The sequence below is a fragment of the Festucalex cinctus genome, chromosome 4, assembly GCF_051991245.1.
Source record: "Festucalex cinctus isolate MCC-2025b chromosome 4, RoL_Fcin_1.0, whole genome shotgun sequence".
NCBI classification, from domain to species: domain Eukaryota; kingdom Metazoa; phylum Chordata; class Actinopteri; order Syngnathiformes; family Syngnathidae; genus Festucalex; species Festucalex cinctus.
The window spans coordinates 30,388,606-30,413,215 of NC_135414.1; the positions used below are offsets into that span (position 1 = coordinate 30,388,606).

General features: G+C 39.4%; 1 protein-coding gene across 5 annotated transcripts in view; it reads right to left on the reverse strand.

Moving 5' to 3' along the window:
* The window catches only part of ntrk3b (neurotrophic tyrosine kinase, receptor, type 3b), a 284,546-nt gene that overhangs the window by 200,994 nt on the left and 58,942 nt on the right, over window positions 1–24,610 (reverse strand). For all 5 annotated transcript variants that reach the window (XM_077520229.1, XM_077520224.1, XM_077520227.1 and 2 more), the window contains one exon: window positions 19,724–20,395. In XM_077520229.1, coding sequence (XP_077376355.1) covers window positions 19,724–19,986 — 263 coding nt within the window. In that variant the 5' untranslated portion in view covers window positions 19,987–20,395. The remainder of the gene's footprint in view (window positions 1–19,723; window positions 20,396–24,610) is intronic.

Sequence of the window (24,610 nt, forward strand, 5' to 3'; positions counted from 1 at the left end):
AATCGGTACCCACAGTTTAACAATCTGGACCCACAGTTTAGCAATCTGGACCCACAGTTTAGCAATCTGTACCCACAGTTTAGCAATCTGTACCCACAGTTTAGGAATCTGTTCTCACAGTTTAGCAATCTGTACCCACAGTTTAGTAATCTGCTCCCACAGTTTAACAATCTGCTCCCACAGTTTAACAATTTGTACCCACAGATTACAGATTACTAAACTGTGGGTACAGATTAACAAAAAAAAAAAAATCAATAAAAATTCAGACCCTGACACCAGAGGGGCTCCGTCGACACGCACACCCAATTTGATGTTGATTTGTTGAACTGGTGTCTGACATTTCTTGTGTGGGGAGTCTCAGAGTCTTGAGAAGTCTCAAACAACACCACAAAAAGTTGCTTGATTTTTTATTTATTTTATTTTTTAGCTGCAGTCAGTCACTAAATTAGCATCATTGTGTAGCCGTTGCTAAGTCTTAGCCACTAGCTATGCCTCGAGCCATCCTGGTAACTTAACATTTACTAAAACATTGGGGATCTTTTTCAAATTGAGAAAAAAAAAATCCAGACTGTTTTTTATTTTAGTATGAAAAATCATTTGCTATTTTGCCGTCCTATTAGCCCCATCAATAATGGAATTTGACATGTTCTTTTCTTTGTAAACGTCATGTAGCATTTTTCATCATTTTAAATTTGATGTAAAACCCAAATGCTTTGGATCTGCAGCACATCAAAGGAAACAAGATTTCTGTTCCAATAACTTTGCTTGTTTTTGATCTTTTATCACACACGTCCAACTTCAGTTGTGTATAATTTGGATTCAATACGATTGACATTTGGAGAAGCACACTCTGCCTCTGATTGTTGTCGGGAATATTAATGTAATCCTTTGCTCGCCTCCTCTTAGCGTGAACTGCATAAAAAAGTAGACGCGAGTTTGCCTCCCCGCGTCTCTAAAGCAGACTCGTTAATTGATGAGCTTTTTCGCGGATTTTGATTCTTTTCTTTTTTTTTAGGTCTTGTTTCACTCGCAGCAAGAAAAACTTTTAAGCCCTTTTACAGAAGAGGAAATTATCTTTTTTTTTTTTTTTTTTTTTTCCAAATGTGGCTTGTCGAGAAGCAGCAGGTATCCTTCAGTAAGCAAAGAAAACTTGCTTTTGATTGTGCAAAGGTGATATGTATTTTTATTTTTTTTTTTTAAGAGGCTGATGACAGCGTGCGAGGAAGAGTTGGTAAACAACATCATACTTGTCAAACACTTGATTTATGAGGCTTTTCTGCTGGAGTGGTTTGATATGGAGGTTTCGACACATGCTTGACTTTCTCTTTCAGTCATAAATAGAGGAATTAAAGCAGCAAAAAGTCATGATTGAGCCCTGGAACACCCCCGCGTTCAGAGCTATTTTATCTGTGGGGGCCCCGAAGGGCACCTGGAAATGGCCGAAACAAGCCGAAAATGGCCGATTCAAACCAAAATAGAAGATTTGTCTTATTGTCTCTCCATGCACGGATTATTTAATTGTTTTGGAGTCTATACTTGACATATGTGCCTATCAAAAATGTATGTTCCTACTAGGGGTGTGCCAAAAAAAAAAAAATCGATTCATAAAAGAATCGAGATTCTCATTTATTAATTGAATCGATATGTAATATCCAAAAATCGATTTTATTTAAATTAGAAATGAAGAAGAAGGGGAAAAGGCAGTTGTAGCCCACATGCTGTTTTTGTGGAAAAAGGCACTTACAATACAAAATTAATAATTGTTTAAACAAAAAACAAAAAAAAACAAAAAAAAAACAAAAAAAGACACTAACGTCTCTATTTGTCATTTTGGCGTGCAAAGCAGACTGGAGTCGATCATGACAATGTTGTGCATATCTGTAAATTGTAAATCAAATCATTTTGAATCGAAAATCGTCTGAATCGAAAATCAATTCTGAATCGAATCGTAGACTCAAAAATCGTCATCGAATCGAATCGTGAGACAGATTCCCAGCCCTAGTTCCTACTACACCTAATTCATGAAAAAGAAAACTATGAAATTGAAAACATAGATTGTTGCATCACAAATAAACAAAGCCATACTGATAATTAGACTTAAGTGCAATTTCTGAATAAATTGTATGGGAATGCTGAAAGCTGAATGCCAAATAGCTGAATGCTTACGACGTGAATTGGAAGATAAATTATGTGAAAATTTCAAAGTTTGACTTGAAGTTGAAAGATAAATGAATAAAAAGAACTGAGCAGTAATCACAGAGCTGGTAATGACGATCAGTTGCATGTATGGAAGTGGGCGTGGAAAGTGGGACTTGGACAAAGTTCAGTGTCAGTCCCATTGAAAATGAATGGGGAAAAGTTGATATTTAACGTCAAATTGTGCGAGCACTGTGACGATATATATATACCCCGGAATGTGTGAATTTTTGACGCAAGTTGAAATTTGAACGGTGTAAAATCGGAAGTATTATGTGGGAGTTGTTTTTCGGCAAAAAAAAAAAAAAAAAGTGAGGAGAATAAAAATCCGATTAACATGTGCGATGCTTTCAGCATTCCCACAAATATACGGTTACACCAAATTGGTGGAAGTCACGCAGCCAAACAAACAGCGTCTTGGTGGCGACACGTTAGCGAGATAACAGCGCAGCCGCCAGTTTTCTTCTTATCTGTTCAAACAAGTGCAAAACGTTTGAGCTAATATGCGCTCTGATGTTTGGCTGGCAAACACTCATGATCAATTCATGACTCTGAGAAAAAAATAAAAAATAAAAAATAGAGTTTGGAAGTGACAGTCAACCGTCTGGATGAGGCGGGACGAGGCATCCGCAAATGGCGTCCTTTTCATCCCCTTCTCGGGAAAGAGATCCCGTTTGGCCCCCTAATAAGTCTTGTCAACGTCGACTTTTTACAAATGGCCTCAGATGGTGGGCGTGTCCAACAGTGTGAAAAAAAAAAAAAAGACCACCTTGGACCCACATTCGGTGCTGTTTGAAGTGCTCACTGCCTGCACTGTACTTCTCAGTGACAAAAAAAATAATAATAAATTGCAACGCAAAAAACACCTCTTGGGATAATAATTGGCACAGTTTCAGGATGTAAATTCACTTTTTTTTTTCCCCACTCAGGGAAAATGTAAATGAACAATTTTCTTGTCGAAGAAATATGGAGACTAAAGTGTGACATACAAAGAATCAAATAAGGTGATTTTCACTTAAATTACTTCCAGATTTTTCAAATATTTAGCTTTTTTTTACCTTTTTTTTTTCTTTTTATGTTATTGTAGATTTTATTCGTATATTTTAGTAGTAATGCTAGTAGTATTCTGATTGTATTTACTGATTTTATTTTTTCGCATTTTCCTATTATTTTCCACATTTTTTTTTTAATTGTTTATGTGATTCTTTCAGTTCCAGTTTCCTGATTTTGTTTTTTATTAATTTTTTTCTCCAAATTTCATTTTTTATATTGTTTCCAAGATTTTTTTTATTTGGCTTTTTATATTATTGTAGATTTTATTAGTATATTTTAGTAGTAATGCTAGTGGTAATCTGATTTTATTGACTGATGTTACTGATTTTATTTTTTATTTTTTTTGCATTTTCTTATTTTCCACATTTTTTAAATTGTTTACGTGATTCTTTCAATTTTTCCTGATTTTGTTTAATTAGATTTTTTTTCTTCAAATTTCCTTTTTTTTTAATGTCATTTTGTTTTCTCTAAATGTTCATATTTTTTCTGCTTTTCTGGGTTTTTTTTCCCCCCCAGTCTTTCACCCGGTTTAATTTTAAAGCTTTTATTATCAAGGTTTACTTATTATCCTTTTTCTGTTTTGTTTTTTTGTCTGATCTGTTGATCAGATAATTTTTTCAAACAGTAACAAGTGCACTTACTGTTCCACCTGAACTACTTGTAAATGACCTTATTAGTTCTCGCACTTTTTTTTTTTTTTTAAATGACGTCTCTTCCTGGCAAAGTTGAATATTAATGACGGCGCTTTCGCCGTTTTCGCTCGTTTCAAATGTTCACCATGTCAAGACTGCGACCTCAAATCATTTCTGTGATCTCACGTCGGCCTCCCTTACGCACTTTCAATATTAATGTCATCACTGCGACTGAGCGTGAGCTGCCCTACAAAAAGGGGAGGCTTGCTTCTTTGGCTGAACAGTTTATTTACAGTCATGGAAATCAGCTATGTGAATCACTACACTACTTAAACGTACGCCACAGTCGGCTTACAAAATTTTGAGTGGTCTCCACAACGAAGAAAGTGTTTCAATGTCAAAAAAATCCACTCTCAACACAACACTCCAATTTGTGACGCCAGCTTTGTGAACCACTACACTATCAGTAAGCCACTGGACTGCCGGTTCACAATAATTTGAGTCGTCTCCGCCTCTGACTGAAATGTTTAAACGGATACAATGCACTCGGGCTAGCTAAATTTCCCATTCCATATAGCTATGTGAACCACTACACTATCAACGTGACCCCTGAAAGTAGGTTCCCATTAATTATCGGGAGCCTTCACTGCAGACCAAAGTCTTAAAATTTCAGTCTGGACACTCCAATTTGCCATGCCAGCTACTGTAAGTGAAAGTCAGCTACGTGAACCACAACACTATCAATAAGTCACTGGAACGTTGGATCAGAATAATTTGAGTGGTCTCGGCTACTGAAAAAGGGCTTAAATGAATAAAGTGCACTCTAGCTATTCAATTTCCCGATTCCACATTCCTGAAAATCAGCTATGTGAGCCACTATTCTATCAATATAACAACCATTGTCAGATTCCCAATAATTATAGTAGCCTCCACTGCTGACCGACGTGTTAAAATGTTACAACTCTCAAATTGCCACGCTAGTTTTGTGAAAGCCAGCTATGTGAATTACTACACTCTTGAAAAGTAAGTTCACAATAATTTGAGTCGTCTCCGCCTTTAAAGTCTTTAAACGGATACAATGCACTCGGGCTAGCTAAATTTCCCATTCCATATAGCTGGAAATCAGCTATGTGAACCACTACACTATCAATGTGACCCATAAAAGTAGTTTCCCATTAATTATAGTGAGCCTCCACTGCAGACCAAAGCATTAAAATGTTAAAACTTCAGTCTGGACGCTTCAATTTTCTATGTAAGTGAAAAGCATCTATGTGAACCGCAACACTATCAATAAGTCACCGGAGCGCTGGATCACAATAATTTGCGTGGTCTCTACCACTGAAAGAAGTGTTTAAATGAATAAACTGCACTTTAGCTATTCAATTTCCCGATTGCACATTCCTGAAAATCAACTATGTGAACCACTATCTTATCAATACGACCACCATTGTTAACGTTCCCAATAAACTGTAGTAGCCTCCACTGCAGACCGACGTGTTAAAATGGTAGCACTACTAGTCTGGAAAATCCAAATTTGCCACGCTAGTTTTGTGAAAGCCAGCTATGTGAATTACTACACTTTTGAAAAAAGTCGGTTCTCAGTTGTTTGTGAGGTCTCCAAGTACTGAATGAAGCGTTTCAATTGAAGACTGACTCTGGATATTCCAATTTCACCAGCTCATATATTGGAAAATCAGCTATGTAAACCACTACGCTCCTCACCATCAGTCCACAATTGTTTTAGTGGTCTCAATTGCTGACTGAAGCACTTTTTGAGAGTTTTCCGCCAGTGACAGGTATTGTCAAATATTAAAATTCTCTTCTTCTTATTTCAGCCCGCTGTATGAATCACTTCACTATCAATTTGCTCGCCCCCAACATGAGCTTCCCAATGTTTTATTTTTGGTGGCTGCTCTGTGACGTCGGCGGCAGCAGAGTGACTCATCGCATTTGACAGCGCGCTATTGATGTTGACGAAACACAAAATTCCGACATGAATAATAATCAAAAGGGAAGTGGAGGATGATGATGATGATGATGATGATGATGATGGTGATGTGGTTCGTCTGGCGGGATGTGGAGGTGGCAACGAAGGACTTTGCCAGGGTCAAACATGCTCACCTGGGATGAGCTAATTGTGGTGTGTGCGTGCGTGTCTGTCGGGCAAATTCAGAGGGCGGCAGAGATTCTTTATGAAGGCTAAAAAAATTCCACTGAAATCCTCACAATTTGTAGAACCAGACCGGAAATAAAAAACTAGGGATGTTTGATACCACTTTTTTTCAGACCGATACCAACTGCAGATAAAAGTAGTACATTTTGACAAATAAAAAAAATCACTAAAAGATATTTTTAAACAAATATATTTCCTTTAATTTTGACAAAAAAAAAAAAAAAAAAAAAAAAAACAGCACAGTCACTCTTCAATAGTCTTAACGCTCAAAATAAAACACAAAAACGCTCTTTTAGTTTACGATTCACAATTTTGAAGTATTTCCAAACCGGTGAAATTTTGGTGAAAAACTGCTGCAAGCTATAGCGCCACTTACAGGCAAGGAGGACTCACTTAATGTTTCGTCTGCGTCACGAGTACTCGAGTACTTGAAAAAAGGCAGGTATCGGTCCGATACCGATACCTGGTATCGGTCCTGCCCATCCCTATTAAAAAAAAAAAAAAAAAAACACACCAATCTCGTCTTGCGCGACCATATAACAGCAACAGTTGTCTTCGGGCGTTTTCAAGCGATTTCAACGTGCGAAAATGAAGAAAGAAACGATGCACGCTAAATAACGTCGATGGCAACGGAATGACTCGGTTTTGCAACGCTTCTGTTCTCAACCAAATCGGTTTTCAACCGGAAGATTCGACAATTTTACGTCTCAGAACTCGTCCAAAAAACAAAACAAAACAAAAAAACAGATAAACCGGATAACAGAGAAAGTCCGCTGATAATTATTGGCAATTATCAACCATTTTGATTTCATACAGATGAACCAATAATAAAAAAAAAATCAGGCGATAATAATCGACATGACCCCGTTGGTCCATCTGTTGCGGTCGTGGTTTCATATCAATAAAATTCAGCTTCATGGTGCTTTACATGCATTGAAACATTGTGTCAAGTTGACACAATGTTTCAATGCATTTGTTAACTTATAGGAGGACTCAAAAGTATATTTGTATTCAAGTTAATTTTGCAAATAGTAAATAGTAATTTTGCAAATACTGGCTTACTTATGGCTTAATGAGATCGTCACTTTCTAAATTATTGGTTTATCGTATCGGTTGAAAATAGCATTATCGTGCATCCCTAGTTTTTTTTTTTTTCTTTTCGGCTGTCTTGGAAGTAACAGAAGCTGTGATGTTTTTTTTTGTTTTGTTTGTTTTTCCCCCCCTCCCCTACCCAACCCAAGAACTCATCCCTCAAAGTTCACGCGGCGGCAACAATGCCTCGTAAGCCGCCGCCGCCGCTGCAAACACGGAAGCTCAAGTAAACGTCAACAGTAAGCTCCTGAAAGGCCACGGCGAGGCCTTTTCTGATCCCGCCTCAAACAGCAACAGCCTTCAGTCTTCTGAATGGTGTCTTTTGACGATGGGAGCGGGCGGGGTCGCGCGGGGGTGGGGGGGTTGCAGCAGGGAGACGGCGCTTCATTAGTATGCCTCCTTTAGGCGCTGGGGCAGCACGCAGATGCACCGGCGGAGGAGGAGGAGGAGGAGGAGGAGGCGGCGGCGTCGTTGGGGGTGTGCGAGGAGCTGGGTCGCTCACACGGGCCGCGGATTCTGGCGGTGGCCGACGCACGGCCGGCATCTCAATGAAGGCGCTCGGCCCCCCTCCGAATTCTCAGATGGCGAGCCGTGACCCACTTTTCCAGCAAGACAGGTTCATGCAAACTTGATGATGTTCTCGCAGTGCCCGAGGTGAGCCCAGCAATATGGCGGCAGAACAGCGGGAGGGCGCGTGGGGGTGGGGTACCGGGAGGCGGCACATATAGGGCAAGGGTGGGCAAAGTGTGGCGCGCCATAAGCGGGCCACGCCCTTCCTTAATTCGGTCTACTGAGCATTTAGCATGAGCGTTATCATGCATGACATTCAACGGTTCCGAGGCTCCCTGCACGATCCTCCTTTTGGCCGGTTTTCGGGAACGTCAAAGTTCTCAAACCTCGCTCTGTCCAACTGCAAATTTCAACTAGACTAGGTGCAATTTCTGGAGAAATTGCGTGGGAATGCTGATAAGCTGAATGCTAAGATTTCAAAGCATGAGGCACTCTGCGCTCTCCTCCTTTTGGCCGGTTTTCGGGAGTTTCAAAGTTCTCAAACCTCGCTCTGTCCAACTGCGAATTTCAACTAGACTAAGTGCAATTTCTGGAGAAATTGCGTGGGAATGCTGAAAGCTGAATGTTAATAGCCGAATGCTAAGATTTGAATGCATGTTGTTCCGAGGCACTCTGCGTTCTCCTCCTCAAATATCGCTCTCCAACTGCAAATTTCAACTAGACTAGGTGCAATTTCTGGAAAAATTGTGTGGGAATGCTGAAAGCTGAATGTTAATAGCTGAATGCTAAGATTTGAATAGATGTGTTTCCGAGGCACTCTGCGCTCTCCTCCTTTTGGCCGGTTTTCGGGAGCTGGAAAGTTCTCAAACCTCGCTCTGTCCAACTGCAAATTTCAACTAGACTAAGCTCAATTTCTGGAGAAATTGCGTGGGAATGCTGAAAGCTGAATGCTAAGATTTGAATGAATGAGGTTCCGAGGCTCTATGCGCTCTCCTCCTTTTGGCCGGTTTTCGGGAGCTTCAAAGTTCTCAAACCTCGCTTTATCCAACTGCAAATTTCAACTAGACTAGATGCAATTTCTGGAAAAATTGCGTGGGAATGCTGAAAGCCGAATGCTAACCGCTGAATGCTAAGATCTGAACGCATGTGGGATGCTTATGATGTAAATTGAGAGATAAAATATGAAACTATAACCTGTGCCACTGAACAGTATCAGACACCTGGTAATGATGGTAAGTTATATGTATGGAAGTGGGCGTGGATAGTAATACTTGGAAAAAGTTAAATGTCTGTCCCATTGAAAATGAATGGGGAAAAGTTGATATTAAACGTTAAATTATGCAAAATACTGTAAGTAATAGGGAATCAAACGATATATATATACCACGGGAAGGTGTGAATTTTTGAAGCTAGTTGAAATTTGAACAACGTAAATCAGAAGAATCATGTGGCCGTTCTTACGCGGCCGAAAAAGTGTGGAGAATAAAAGTCACAATAACATGTGGGAATGCTTCAGCATTCCCACAATAAATAAACATCATGCAAATGGCTACGGTAGCAGTAAAAAAAAAAATAAATAAAAAAAAAGAATGAAAGAAATACTCCACTGTGACACAGAAAAACAGTTTCAGCATAAAAGAGATTTGGCTCCTCCGTTCTACATGACCTCGTAGCCGAACCGGCCAGAAAAGCGTTACCCGCCCATGCGAGAGCTCGGTCGGATCCCAAATATCCGGGACCCGAAAGCCAGTTTTGAGGGGCGCATGAAACCAACTCCATTAGTGAGCGGCTTCATCTTTGGTCCATGATTATTTGATGAAGCCCAATGTGATATTAATCCAAGATGGCAGCCATCAAAAATCCTGCATTAAAGACTCCCGCACACATTTTCCAAGCTATTTTAGTAGTCCAGACGGCGAGGTTGAGGCTTTGTTTCATCTGGTGTCCTGCTACTTCTCATCACTGAAACTTCCTCAGAAGACCCCGTAAGGCCCCAAAGTAGAAGACATTTTATTGAAAGGAGTGGGGCCAGATGTGCCCACATCCTCTTTTTTTTTTTGTCATCCAAAGAAAACCGGTGCACGTCAGTCGCCATGTACTTTTCCATTACGCCTGTTTCCTTTAAAAGGCAGCGTTTTTTTGTAGTCTACTCATTAGACTATGACCAGATATCCTCTTGTCGCTCCTTCTTTACATCAAGTTAAAGCTAAAAAAAAAAATTTAAAAAAAATAAATAAAAAATCCGAATATATTCTGATGTTTGTACAGTTGTTTTTTTGGCAGACTTTTTGCCCCAGATAAACGCCCCCACCTAAAAAAATAAAATAAATAAAATGAAAATTGCCAAGTGGTCTTCTTTTCTGATTCTGTCTACAGACTATTTTGTGGCATTTAAATACAGAAAATAAAAAAAATAAAAAAGTATATAGGCAATTTTATTTTATTTTGGGTTTTTTTTCAGATTTACCGGATTTAATTTCAGGATTTTAGATTTATTTTTGATATTTTATTTCATCACTTGGGTTTCTTTGAGATTTTGCTTATTTATTTATTTACTTATTTATTTATTTACTTATTTATTTGACCAGATATCTTCAGATATTTCCACATTTTTTTTGTGTGTGTGTACTTGACCAGATGTCTTCTTTTCTACAGATTACTTTTGATTTTATTTTCCACATTTATAGATGTTTTTTTTAAGAGGTTAAAAATCTTTTTTAACCCAAATCACTTTTTTTTTCTTTTTTTTCCCCAGATTTTCTAGGGTTTTACATCTTTTTCCAGCGTTTATTTTCCCAGGTTTTTCTTTCAGACTCTTTCAGATGTTTCTTTCAGCTTTTTTGTCTTTATACTCGGCATGCCCACATTTGTAGATCTAAATCTATCATTTTAATTACTTTAGTCGCCATATATTCTACCGATATGCCTTGACTTGTGTTTCTTTCTTTTCCACCCCTGATGGCATTTTGATAAAAAAAAAAAAAAAACTATATACAGTCAACGGTAGTCACTGGTAATGCAATCATAAACCAAGCTACAGGCCATTTATTCCAAACAGCACCTTTGATGACTCAATTCCAAACAGTTTTCCTGCAGTCGTTTTCACCAGAGTCCTCCCTTTTTTTATATGGACAAATAGCCAAAGAGAACATCAAAAATTGCATTAGCGAGATTGCTCAATTCCATACAGTCTCCCAGTCATTGCACACGGTGCCCAGACGTCCCCTTTTCTCCAAGACAAGTCCACTTTTGGGCTGGCAAATCTCAACTGATCATCGTAGTTCCAAACGTCGATATAACAAACGGTTGTGCCACGTAAATGCGACAAAGGTCATATTGACCGCCATAATGATCACCTCTCAGAACAAGCGTCATCTGAGGTCTGGTCAGACAGGGAGGAGGAAGCCCGCAGACGATTCCGGGAGTCCCTTAATTAATCGACTCCAGCCCCCCCGAAATGCATTACGATATTAAATGGCACTTAAATCTCCAGTCGCACGCTTTCTGACGAGCTAATTAAGCGTATTGTGATCCGGGACAAATCTATCATTCTTGAGACTTATTCTGGCACAAAACTTTTTGTCTTTATGAAGACATTTTGGAGAGCGGCCCAAGAGTGCTTGAATTTTGATGGAAGGCGATTGCGTCTGGTACCGATCCAAGATTGAATCATTAAGAGCATGTAAGCAGACGCTGCTTTTGTCATTCGCTAATGAGAAAGCGTTTGATTTTTTTTTTTTTCCAATTGATTTATTTTGATGTTTATCTATGTCGACAAACTGTGCAAGTTGTTGTTCACTCCTCTCGTAGTAAAAGGTGATACTCTGATTTATTTTATTTTTCATATTTTTTCTACTATTTTTTTCACAGATTCTACCCGTTAGTATGTTTACATGCCCTGCGATTGGCTGGCAACCAGTCCAGGGTGTACCCTGCCTACTGCCCAAAGCCAGCTGAGATAGGCTCCAGCAACCCCCGTGACCCTTGTGAGGAATAAGCGGTCAAGAAAATGGATGGATGGATTGAATGTTTACATCTGTTTAAGCGGACACAAATGAAGCACCTTTTTCCAAGCCATGCTGTGCACACACACATTAACCGACAGATATCATTTTTAGCTCATTTTGTTGCAATTTTTCCCCATTTAGCATGCTAAAGCTAGCTTAGCATGCTCATGCTGGCTTAGCAAGCCAATGCTAAATTAACACGCTAACACTAAGTTAGCATATTAATGCTAACTTGGCATGTTAATGCTAATGCTAAGTTAGCATGCTAATGCTAATGTTATCATGCTAATGCTAATGTTATGTTAGCTTAGCATGCTAATTCTAGCTTGCTGACTGACTGACAGGTAAAGTACACCAACTGTTCAGTGCATTCAGCTTTTCACCTTGCAAGAGTCAGCAGTCACATCCAAAATTTCCGCGGAAATTTTTCTAATTATTATTATTTTCATTATTTCTTTTGGGTGGGGGTGGGTGGTCTATATTCAATTGGACGGCCTCGTTATAGTGACATGACCTTCACCATCTTCTGTTGACTCGCCGTTCTCTGCAAAGCCGCCATTTTGACAGCAACATGGTCTTATGGTTGCGCAACAATGTGCTTTTTTTTCTCACAATGCTTTCATATAAAGTAGATCTTTGACTCCTTTCCTTTCATTGCAGTTAAGAAACATTTATTGATCGGAGTCTCTGGACGTGAAAAAAAAAAAAAACAGGAACGTGTACAAACTGCCTTGAAGAAAAAGTAGGCATAGAGGAAACAAATTTCAAAGATGGATAGCAAAAGGGGTAGAAAACAGCTATTGACTAAAACGGTGTCCATAAAAAAAAAAATAAAAAAAATAAAAAAAAAGTGCGGTTTTGTCTTCTGTGACGCGGTGGAGGCGCATTATTAAACGGCGCTTAAACCTCACCAATGTGTGCAAAATAGTCGCTTGTGATCCCATTGTTATCTTCAAAAGAATATAAAACAAACCTCTGCAGGACTATTTGGCTTCGCTCGTTTGCAAGTAGCACACGTGATGATGTAATGTTAATGATGTGTGTGACTACAGATAAATCCCAGCGGTGTTATTATGGGATGGCTGCGTGATATTACTGTATTTTTTTTTCTTTTTTTTTTATGGCTGCGTTTCCAACTGGGTGTAAAGCAAAATTGATGTGGGCTCTTTAAACAAGTTTAGTGCATCGGCGGAACGGCGTGACAACAAAATGGTGGTGATGATGATGATGAGGATGATGATAGATCCATAAATTGCTCTTCATCACACACACCGTCATAGTCAGGGAGACCAAACCAGGACATCGAAATGTCATTGCGATGAATGGGCCCCTCACACTCATCTGCCCGCTATAGCTAACACGCATACAACAGCGATCAGTCCAAAAGCGAAGACGGAGTCAACAATCGTGCGGTCACACAATCTCACGATGACTGAAAATGGCCAACTAACAACTGAAAACACCAAACGGACGACTTCCTGTCTGTTTTTTTTTGGTGTTTCTACATATAATAGACACAGCTAACTGAACTTCGGTAAAGTAGCAAGTTCAACCCAGGCTAGCCAAGCTAGCACGACAACTAATTAAGCGCTCATTTTACCAATGAAGGATCAAGGAAATAAATTGAAATGTGCAAATGTTTCATGTTCCAACCTACTAGCTTTGAAATTCAGCCTTTTTGTAAAGTGTTTTGAGAAGCATTTCATGTAGCGAAACGTGCTACGTGAGTGCACTCCATTTATCATTTGCTATTAAAGAAAATTGTATTTCAAATGAATCGAATCAATAGCCTCAGAAGAGGTGGCGGGTGGGAATTCCGCTGCACCTGAAAATGACCAGCTGCTGCCTGAAAATGGCTGCTTTGATACAAAATGGCGATATCCAAACATCACATATTATCCCGATATAAAGGTCACGATACGATAATTATCTCGATATTGTGGGGAGGTTGGTGATACTAAAAAGGTCACAATATTGTAAAAAAAAAAAAAAATAAAAAAAAGAGCTCATACTAAAAAAAAATTATGTTTATTATTATTATGCACTAATAAACTAGCCACCAGAGGGTGCTAGAACTGCACAAATGGAAATCAACCTGACTTTTTGTTTTTTTAACAGATGTATTCCTTTTAAATATTGTGAACATGACGACGACGATATTGTGGCAGTTTTAACATCACGATATCACGATATTGCCCATATCGTTACATCCCAAGTGAAGATACGAGCCACATTGTTGCGACACCTACGGAAGACTGAAAATAATTCGCCTCGGGATCACCACCTGCTCCAACATCAGAGGTGGAGGCATTCATTAGAAGGTGCAAAGAAGCAACCTGTCGGACACATCAGCTCTTGACGGAAAATTGTCTTTATTTATCTTCAAGTGTGACAGCCGGGGCCACATCCTCTCCACTTCAAAAAACAAAAAAAACAAAAAACGAGCCCATGCCTCCCGCTGCCAAGCCAATAACAAACTATTATCTGGACTCTGCACTTTTTCTTTTAGGCGGCCTTTTGGCCACAACGCCGCCATCTTCGCAGAGAGGAGCGAGGACAAGTCGTACCGCAGGCGCGTACTGATTTTTTATTTTTTTATTTTTTCTAGCTGGTTGCTCGGTTTTAAATAAGAGATGCGCATGTGAAGAAACGTCCTTGGCTGAATATATTTTGTATTAATTATGAATTTGAGATGGCAGATATGCTAACGAGGCAGCTTATTTTTCAGCGACGTCGTACGTTTTGGACAACTGAGACCAAAATAATTAGGCAAATTGCTCCTAAAATTGCAAAACACCTCAAAGTATGCATTTAGCTTTTTTTTTCTGCGGCTTTTTCTTTTTTTTGCAACACTTATTCCGGACCAAGGAGCAAATAGGAAGCTTTGTCGAGAAATGGACTCGCCTTGAAATCCACGAGTCTCTGTAAACGTTATCGTTATTGCATTTTATTATAAACAGCGTTAACGTCCGTTTACTTTTGCAGTAATAAAGAATGTTTAAAAAAAAAATAATTAAAAAAAAGTGTGCATTAGTAACCACATAACTCACTTTCACCTTAGCTCCTTTGGTCAAATTTACCACATACTATAATAAAGTGTAATTGCAGATCCACTACAGTAGGTGGCAGTGGCGCTCTCATTGGTAGTGTATGCAGAGAGGATTAAAAAAAAAAAATGGTAAAGAAAATCCTTCAAAAGATTTCCTAACTCACTCCCAGCCATTTTCAGCTTCACTCCTGGCTGTTTTACAGAATATTGTGTTCTATTGCTATAAAAACATGAAACCTACTAAAAGAAAGATTAGTGTCTATTCTTTCATCCGGAAAAAAAAAAAAAAAAAAAAGTATATGTGTATCTGTTTCTGTTTTGCAGCAATTAGAATTAGAATATAGCTAAGTTTCATCATTATTCACAAATCTGTTTAAAACTGTGGAGGAAACTGCTTGTTTTCAACATGGCCCTGGTTGATCTCTTATACTCTGCTGCCACCTGCTGGCCATCTACCATTGTCTCAACCGTTCTCTTCAGTTCAGAGGCTGCATCAAAGCAGTTCTGTATGCTCTAGCATTAAAAAACAAAAAACAAAAAAAAACACGATAAACGCATAAATACGTCTTTGGGACACTGGTAATATTTAAAATAGAACATATTTCTATGTTTTTGGGAGCAAATGAGCTAATAAACATTATTTATAGTGGCAGTGGACAGTTGGCGGATTTTCAGAAAGTAATTGAGAAGCACTGCTATAATGCAAAATGAACCCTGGCGCACCTTATGTTGCTACTTTCCTCTTTCGAATGAAGCCTTGTGTGGCAGGCCGACTGATTGTTCCTAAATTAACGGCGCGGCATGCTGGTCACACAACCTTGATTGACCACTACAATCATCGCATTGCCGCCTTCTTCAACTCCAAATGCTTATTTATTGCGCATTTCGCATTCATAGGCAGCACTTTACGCTTAAAAAAAGTCAGCCATCAGAAATGATCAGCCATATTCAAAGGACGCCAATGCGTTTGTTTGTCAGCCTTTTTGCTGCAGGATAGCAGAAAAAAAAAAAAAAAAAAAAAAAAAGACGGCTGCTGGAGCAGAGCCACGAAAGGCGCCATTTGTCTGCCGGGGTCAATCGGATTAGTAGCTCTATACTTAAAAAAAAAAAAAAAAAAAAAAAAAAAAAAAAAAAGCAGGGAAATATATGCTAATGAGACCACGACTTTTTCCCCTTTAAACTTGATGTTGTTTTTAAGGAAAAACCAATCAAGCCGGCAACCAATCCGAACCGGGGTGGACAAGAGGGGAGATAAATGATGCCAACAGGTTACACCATGAATAAGTCATGAAATGCCGCTCGGGGGGAGAGGGGGGGGGGGGGTCGTCACGGTAATCACCGAGGGTGCCACCGCCTTCATGTCCTCACCGTCTTTGCCTTTTAATGCAGTTTAGAAAAGATGGAGAGGGCGGGAGGAAGAGGATGCGGGTGCAGGGTACCCTCTAGTGGCGCACAGCAAATGAGTCGTTGAATCAAAAAAAAAAAAAAAAAAAAAAAAAAGGTTAAACGGGAGCCCAAAAGTGATGTGAGGTGACGGAGAAAGGCGGGGCCAGGGGGGGTGGGGTGGCTATATGGCGTGGGAATTCCTTCCTGAGCGACTTCATATGCAAACGAGACCCGCAGGACGTGCGCGCAACCGCTTCCACGCACGACGTAACGCCGCAAGCGTGGAGGAGACACTCCAAATGCACTTCTATTGAATTTTTAAGGAGCTTGGCTTAAAATTCTGCGCTGCAGTGGAGAACATACCTGCTTCCAGTAAGACGTCACAAAAAAAAAAAAAAACTGCATTCAACAACAACAAGGGTTACGATCCACATGAAAAGCTCTGATTTTAACTGCCATGGAGGACGTATTTGAAGGCTCGTGAGAAATGGCTTGACACAAAAAAAAAAGATTCACCCATTTGCACAAAGCTTCCACTTATGACACAATGTGAGAAGGCACATTCTACCCTTGCATTGATAAATAACACTTTCATAGCCTACTCTTAACTCATTCACTCGCCGCCATTTTCACATTTCGCAATCCCGTTCGCTCCCGGCTGTTTTGCTGAATTTTGACTGATTTTGCAAGGCCCACAGAATATTGTGTTCAATTGCTATAAAAACATGGAACCTATCAAAAGAAAGATTAAAGTCTCTTCTTTCATTCGGGAAAAAAAAAAAAGTATGTTTCTATCCGTTTCCGTTTTGCAGCAATTAGCATTAGAAGAGAGCCAAGTGTCATCAGTTTTCACAAATCTATTTAAAATTCTTAGTAATTGAGCTTTTTTTCTACATGGCCCTGGTTGATCTCCTTTGCTCTGCTGCCACCTGCTGGCCGTTTGTGTAATAACTACCATTTCTGCAACCGTTCTTTACAGTTCAGAGGCTGCATCAAAGCCTTCTGTATGCTCTAGCATAAAAAAACAACAACAAAAAACAAAAACAAAAACATATTTATACGTTATTGGGAGTAAATGAGTTAAGCAAAAAAAAAAAAAAAAAAAAGATGCCTCCAGCACAATTGCACAAATATGCATTTTTGATTTTTTGATGTTGAGGATGTACAGCTTTCCAGGCAAGACAACTGCACTAGTTTTGATGCATACAAAATGCATATTTCTGGATTTTTCAAGAAGGAATGTTTCAAAAAAAAAAAAAAAAAAAAAAAAAAAAAAAAAAAAAACAACTTCCGGCACTTTTGCTCAAGGCTTCTACGCACAAAATCAAAATGGTTGAGCCACAAAAACAATGCAGTTTTTTTTTTCTCCACAATTCCATGTGCACAAAACAGACACAAAAATGCTGCATCCAGCACACCCCATGAAATGCATTTACCAAGAAGCTTTAATTTGTACAAGGATGCCGATGATCTTAAACATGAAACATTGCCACTAATAGGTTGTTAGTATCCACTTTGGATCCACAAAAAAATGAAAGGATGTCTCAAATAAAAAAAAAAAGCTGCATCCAGCACGTGAACACGGCGTCCACATGTGACAACAACACAAACCCCGAGCAACACAAAATGATGAAGACAGCAACCAACACAACACTACGAAAGGAGATGTCTCGGGATGGGCGAGTACCGATACCAGGTATCGATATCGGGCCGATACCAGCCTTTTTTTTTTTCAAGTACTCGTGACGCAGACGAAGACGTTAAGTGAGTCCTCCTTGCCTGTAAGTGGCGCTAGCTTGCAGCAGTTTTTCACCAAAACTTCACCGGTTTGGAAATACTTCAAAATTGTCAGTCTTAAACTAAAAGAGCATTTTTGTGTTTTATTTTGAGCGTTAAGACTATTGAAGAGTGACTGTGCTGTTTTTCTTTGTCAAAATTTAAGGAAATATATTTGTTTAAAAATATCTTTTAGTGATTTTTTTTTTTTTTTTTGTCAAAATGTACTACTGGTATCGGCAGTTGGTATCGGTGAGTACTGAGGGTCTGAGTATCGGTATCGGTCTGCAAAAAAGTGGTATCGAACATCCCTAGATGGCTTTCAATTCCTCAAACACCGTGCTGCAAGTTTCAGTATTTTGCAATGAAAATGATGTACCGGAAAGGAGCGCGCAACGGGCGGAGAGCGCCCCGTTGTCCCCCATTGCAAAAAAAATGCTAACTCAACATATTTTTGTCGCGCTTCTGTAACCGTAAATAATCATACGGTAATTCCGTCTTCTAAGGAATCCATCGTTCTTTTCTGACTGACAGAATAAAGATGTTCTGTAATCACATGGTGAGGAGGCGGGGCTTGCCATAGCCTATGAAATATCAAAGCCACTGCTGTGTAGTTGGAAATTTCCAACCTAGGGGCGGCGACAGAAGCTACACGTTACAGCTTGCGGATTCTTGAAGAAAGGAAGCTTTGATTTGGGGCCTCCGTAAGATTTTGAACATGAAAGCCTGTTTTTGCATCCAGCAACAAAATCACCAAAGCGCTATCCCAACACAAAAACGCCTTCAACTGCACTTTCCAAGCAGGAACAGTTGGATGGTTTTACTCCGTGTAGCATTTGAAGGCTCATAAGAGATGAATTTGATCAACTAAAAAAAAAAAGTTGCATCCTGCACATCAACGCCACACGTTTTACGCTATACAAAAATGCATTTTTTTTTTTTGGTGGACTTTTCAAAAAAGAAGCTCTGATTTCGTCTATACCATCTCGTGACTTTTTGATCTTGAACGCATTCAAAACCATCTTTCACACATGACAACACACCACAAGTCTGTAACAAATGCAATTTTTTTTTTTTTACTACACCTGAAGGCTTGTCGAGTATAGCTTCAGCATTCACTGCAAAAAAACAAAAAACAAAAGCTGCATACAAAATGCATTTTTCTGGATGTATTTGAAGACTGACGCAAAACAAATCTGCATTTTTTTTTTATTTTTTTTTTTCCACAGCTTCCAGCACATCACACAACTGCAAATGTTCTTCTATCATCTTTGTCACGAGTACCGAGCCACACAAAATGCTTTCGCCCGGACTTGTCAAGAAGGAAATTTTTTGTTTTGGACCGACCGGTGAGGGATGTCTTCAATCTTGAAACCCCCCCCCCAAAAAAACTGCATCCGGCACATTTGCGCACAGCTTCCACACACGACATCACACTTACAAGTGTTATTCTTGCACCTTGGTAACACATACACATCTGTTTCAAGTTCATACATTTGGGGGGGGGAATTGGGGGGCTGTTCCCTAAGGAGGGTGGTGGAGGGTAGTGATATGTAACGGGTTGACCTCACTGCGCCATTTATTTCTGTTCCATTTGGCGCAATCTGTCGGAGCAGTTGGACACGGACGCAACATCCTCCTCCTCCTCCTCCTCCTTGTGGAAAAGAGGATGAGGAGGATGCTGATGAAGAGGCCTGCGGGGGTGCAACTTTCAGGGTAAAACACCCCTCCATCACCACTCATCCCCCAACCACCACCACGTACGTACTCATGCAAAAAAAAAAAAGAAAAAGTGAGGCGGTGCAAGCGCCACACACGCACGCGCGCGCGCCGAGACGCACACACTCACATGGACGTGATGTTCTTGAACAGGTCGGCGATGTCCACGGCGCCGCTGCCGTTGGCCGCCGCGCCGTCCTGCACCGCCAGCAGCGGGAAGAAGCGGCCGCTGTCCGACTTATTGCAATAGATCTCGGTGGGCGAGCAGCTGCACGTCGGCGGGCAGTCCAGCATGGAGCTCAGGTGGTCCCGGAAGAGGAGGCTGACCAGCAGGAGGACGGAGAAAAGCCGCCAGCTCCGGCAAATCCGCGGCGGCTCCAGACATACATCCATGTCTCAGAGGAAAGGTGGAAAACACAAGAAGAAGAAGAAGAAGAAAGGAGGAGGTGGTCCTGGTGTCCTTCCTGAAGAGAACAGAGGATGCTCTGTGTGATGCGTGTCCTTGCCTCCTCACATATATACACACATATATATATATATATTTTTATATATATATATACACAAACACATACACGCACCCACGCACGCACCCCCAAGCACACGCACGCACACAGAGAAAGCGACCGGGGCGATGCAAATGAAAAATGGAAGGAAAAAGAGGGGGGGAAAAAAAAAAAAAAAAAAAAAACCACGGTAATCAAGTGGAAGAAATCTCCAGGCAGACGCGCATGGTGGCTCCCTTCCCCGGACTCTCCGACGCTGCTGCTCTCTCCTCCTCAGCGTGATGCTGGAGCGGGACTGGCTGGATGGAGGGATGAGAGAGAGAGAGAGAGAGAGAGACACGCATCGAATGAGAAGTTGGGGGCGTCAGAGTCCCTCCCACCGGCTGCTGTCGTACTGACACCTGCAGAAGCTGCATGCAGTCAAGTGTGATTACAGCGCCTGCACACGCGCGCACACAAACGTATACAGGGCGCACCAAATTAGGTATCATGAACATAAAGGCAGTGATTTAATAATTACGGCTCTATTTTCTACTTGATGCTATGGTTAGAAACGCAAATTAAATGTGGGGGGGAAAAAAATGCAACATAATTTCAGACCGACACGATTGACGGTAATGCTCATCTTCAAGGAATGCTAACAGCTAAAGTGACGTTTGCGTCATCTTTTATTTAAACATTTGCCAAATTACACAGCCCATAAGGTGACATGGTTGGAGGAAAAAACAAAAACAAAAAAACAAAACAAAACAAAAAAAACGTTTGCGTTCTGTCGTAAATATTGCGTTATCTTGCAAAGATTGCGTTATCGAAATAACGCAAAATATAACGCAGTTTTTGCGAAGGAACGCAACTTTTGCGTTTTCTCGCAAACATTTTTGCGAGGGAACTCAACCTTTGCGTGATCTCACAAACGTTTTTGCGAGGGAACTCAACCTTTGCGTGATCTCACAAACGTTTTTGCAAGGAACGCAATCTTTGCGTTATGTCGCAATCGTTTTTGCGAGGGAACGCAATCTTTGCGTTATCTTGCAAACGATAACGCAAAGATTGCGTTCCCTCGCAATCTTTGCGAGAGAGTGCAAAGTTTTTGCGAGAGAACGCAAATTTTTTTGGTGAGGGAACAGTTTTTTTGTGTTTTTTTTTTCCCCTACCATGTCACCTTAGGGACTCCGTACTCAAAGAAATGTCTTTCATGATGGAAATTATATAGTATTTATATATCAATTATATATTAATACAAAACGTTTCAGCCGTTGATGCAGTCACAATGTTAACGCTAACATCAATTAACAAAATGTCATGTGTGGTAAATGGCTGTTTTAAAGCACTTCATATATAAAGTTAATCCATCATTTGGCCAAAACTCAATTAAAAACATTTTTGTTACAGTAGAAGCCATTACAGTTATTGGTGTACTTAAAAAGCTAACAATCAAAGTGACACTTTTAACTTCGACATTGTGTGACGTAAACAACAAAGAGGCCTATGACTTGTACAGACATTTTACCCATCGGTTATGCTAATGCCATACGCTAGGCTAAGAAAACAATTTGCCTTACTGTGGCAAAAACTCCAAGACGGACAAATTCTAATATAATTTGTATACATGACAAATATGTTTACTCGGAATGCTGCCGCTAAAAACAAAGAAAATTACCGTAAACTGTGTGGAAGGCTCCATGAGACAGGTAGGCTACATGTAGCGATTAACATCCTTCATATGGTAAACTGAACAGTAGAACATATTCTGACTTTTAGTGGATTTGGAATGCTAATGCTAAGCGCAACGCTAGCAGTAAAGAGCATTTCCTTTATCATTTTTTGGATTAAATGCGGCAAAGACTCAAAGAAATGTCCTTCATAATGTTATTTGCATTTGTTATTTGGGTTCTGAATGCTAATGCTAAAAAATAATGCTAACAACACTATTGATGTCAAGATGTGATCCTTCAGCTGTTGGTGATACGAATGGAAAAACATTTGAGACATTGGCGGATTCTAAAATGCTAAACACAATGCCATATTGATTCTCAGAAGACTGATCAATATGATTTGACCACTAGAAGTTGCTTCTGATATTGGTAAACTCTGAACGATAAGGCTAATGCTAAAAACAATGCTAATACTTTCCCTTAAACTGTGGCGACGAGCCATAAATATAATTTGTACACTCCAAAATGATGTTTCCAGGCACTGAATATTCTTAACGCTGATGCTAAAAACAATACCAAAAAAATAAAAAAATGTATATTTTATGAACTCCGGGGTTCCACTGTAATTACAAACGAAACTGATGAGCGGTTGGGCGCGCGTGGTTGATATCCGCGTCTTTAAGTCGGAATTTTGAGGATTACGACGCGAGATTGGGAGCGAAGCGTGACGCGAGCCAGATTACCATCAAAGGCTGGCATCAGATTAAACGCCATTACGCCGCGACGCCATTGTTCTTCGCGCTGTAACGCCGTTTAAGCACGGCGCCGTCTTTTATTTCCAGCCTTCTACTCGGCGGCTAATAAAAGTCCAGCCCGATAAAAAGGTGAAAAAATATGACAGAATTGGAAGAGAGAGAGAGAGAGAGAGAGAGCTGAGCCAAGTATCCACTCTGCATGTTTGACTTTATTGTTGACTTTATTATTTTATGCCTTCCATTACGCTCCGCTTTCACGCATCAGGCGGGAGCAAACAACCCGTGAATGGTTAACTTTTCCCCCACGCCAAGGTCGCATGCCAGCATACAGTATACCCTTGCATTGATAAATAACACTTTCATAGCCTAAAATGTCTCTTAACTCATTCACTCGCCGCCATTTTCACATTTCGCAAACCCGTTGGCTCCCGGCTGTTTTACTGGATTTTGACTGATTTTGCAAGGCCCACAGAATATTGTGTTCAATTGCTATAAAAGCATGGAACCTATCGAAAGAAAGATTAAAGTCTCTTCTTTTATCAGGAAAAAAAAAGTATGTTTCTATCTGTTTCCGTTTTGCAGCAATTACCATTAGAAGAGAGCTCAGTTTCATCAGTTTTCACAAATCTATTCAAAATTGTAAGTAATTGAGCTTTTTTTCTAGATGGCCCTGGTTGATCTCCTTTGCTCTGCTGCCACCTGCTGGCCGTTTGTGTAATAACTACCATTTCTGCAACCGTTCTTTGCAGTTGAGAGGCTGAATCAAAAGCCTTCTGTATGCTCTAGCATAAAAAACAAAACAAAAACAAAAAACGTATAAATACGTCTTTGGGACACTTACATTAAAAAACAACGTATTTACACATTGGGAGCAAATGAGTTAAAAGGGGGTTTTTTTTGTTTTGTTTTTCTACAAAGAGATCCTGCGAATTTTGAGTATATAAAACTCAGTGAATATCCGAATTTCAGACTGAGATTGGAAATTGAAGCGCAATTTGTTGTGGCTTCTACGCAAACATCGACGACGCAGTATTACATCTTCGCTAACGTTAGCCAAAACATCCAACGGAATTGCTGCAATGCATTTTCAATTACCACTGTAGTTGCTTTATCTGCTATAAACAAACATCCTTTCGGGTACCTAAAATCACATGAAATGTATATTTGTGCCGGCAGACGGGAAACTTGTTGAAAACGAAAAAGATGAACTTTGTTTCTGTGTTGACATGCGTATTGCTTAGATGATGTTTGGTGGTGTTGTTGTTTGATCGAACAATTAACACTTCATTAATATTCCTTCCAACTTGTCAGCAGTGCTTTATTAATCTTTTCTCTCGTACATTGTTTGTACTACCGTATTTTTTTGTCAAGTCTTTTCTTGTACCTTATATTTTCCCACTCAGGTTAACTTTTTATTCATTTTGTATTTCATTCGAATAATGTATTTGATTTGCTTACTTTGGAGTCCAGCCAGTCACACATCGTCACACTCAAATAGGTACGAACTATTAATGATATCATACTAACAATTTTTAATAGCTACCAACAACTAATAACTTGCATGTAAAATTAAACTAAAAATAAAAAAATCGAGCAAAATAATAAAAACAGAAGAAAAAAAAACATAAAATCAGGGAAAATAAATATATTAGATGATATAAACGTATCAAATAAACGATACAAACTATTAATAATATGATGCTAACTATTTTTAATAGCTATTAACAATTAATAACGTGGTTGTAAAATTAAACTAAAAATAAAAAAATAGACCAAAATACTAAAATATGAATTAAAAAATACATAAAATCAGGGAAAATAAATATATTAGAGGATGATATAAAAACGTATCAAACAATACAAACTATTAATAATATAATACTATTTTTAATAGCTACTAAAAATTAATAACGTGGTTGTAAAATTAAACTAAAAAAATAGAGCAAAATACTCAAATCTGAAGAAAAAAAAATACATAAAATCAGGGAAAATAAATATATTAGAGGATGATATAAACGTATCAAACAATACAAACTATTAATATTATAATACTAACTATTTTTAAAAGCTACTAACAATAACGTGGTTGTAAAATTAAACTAAA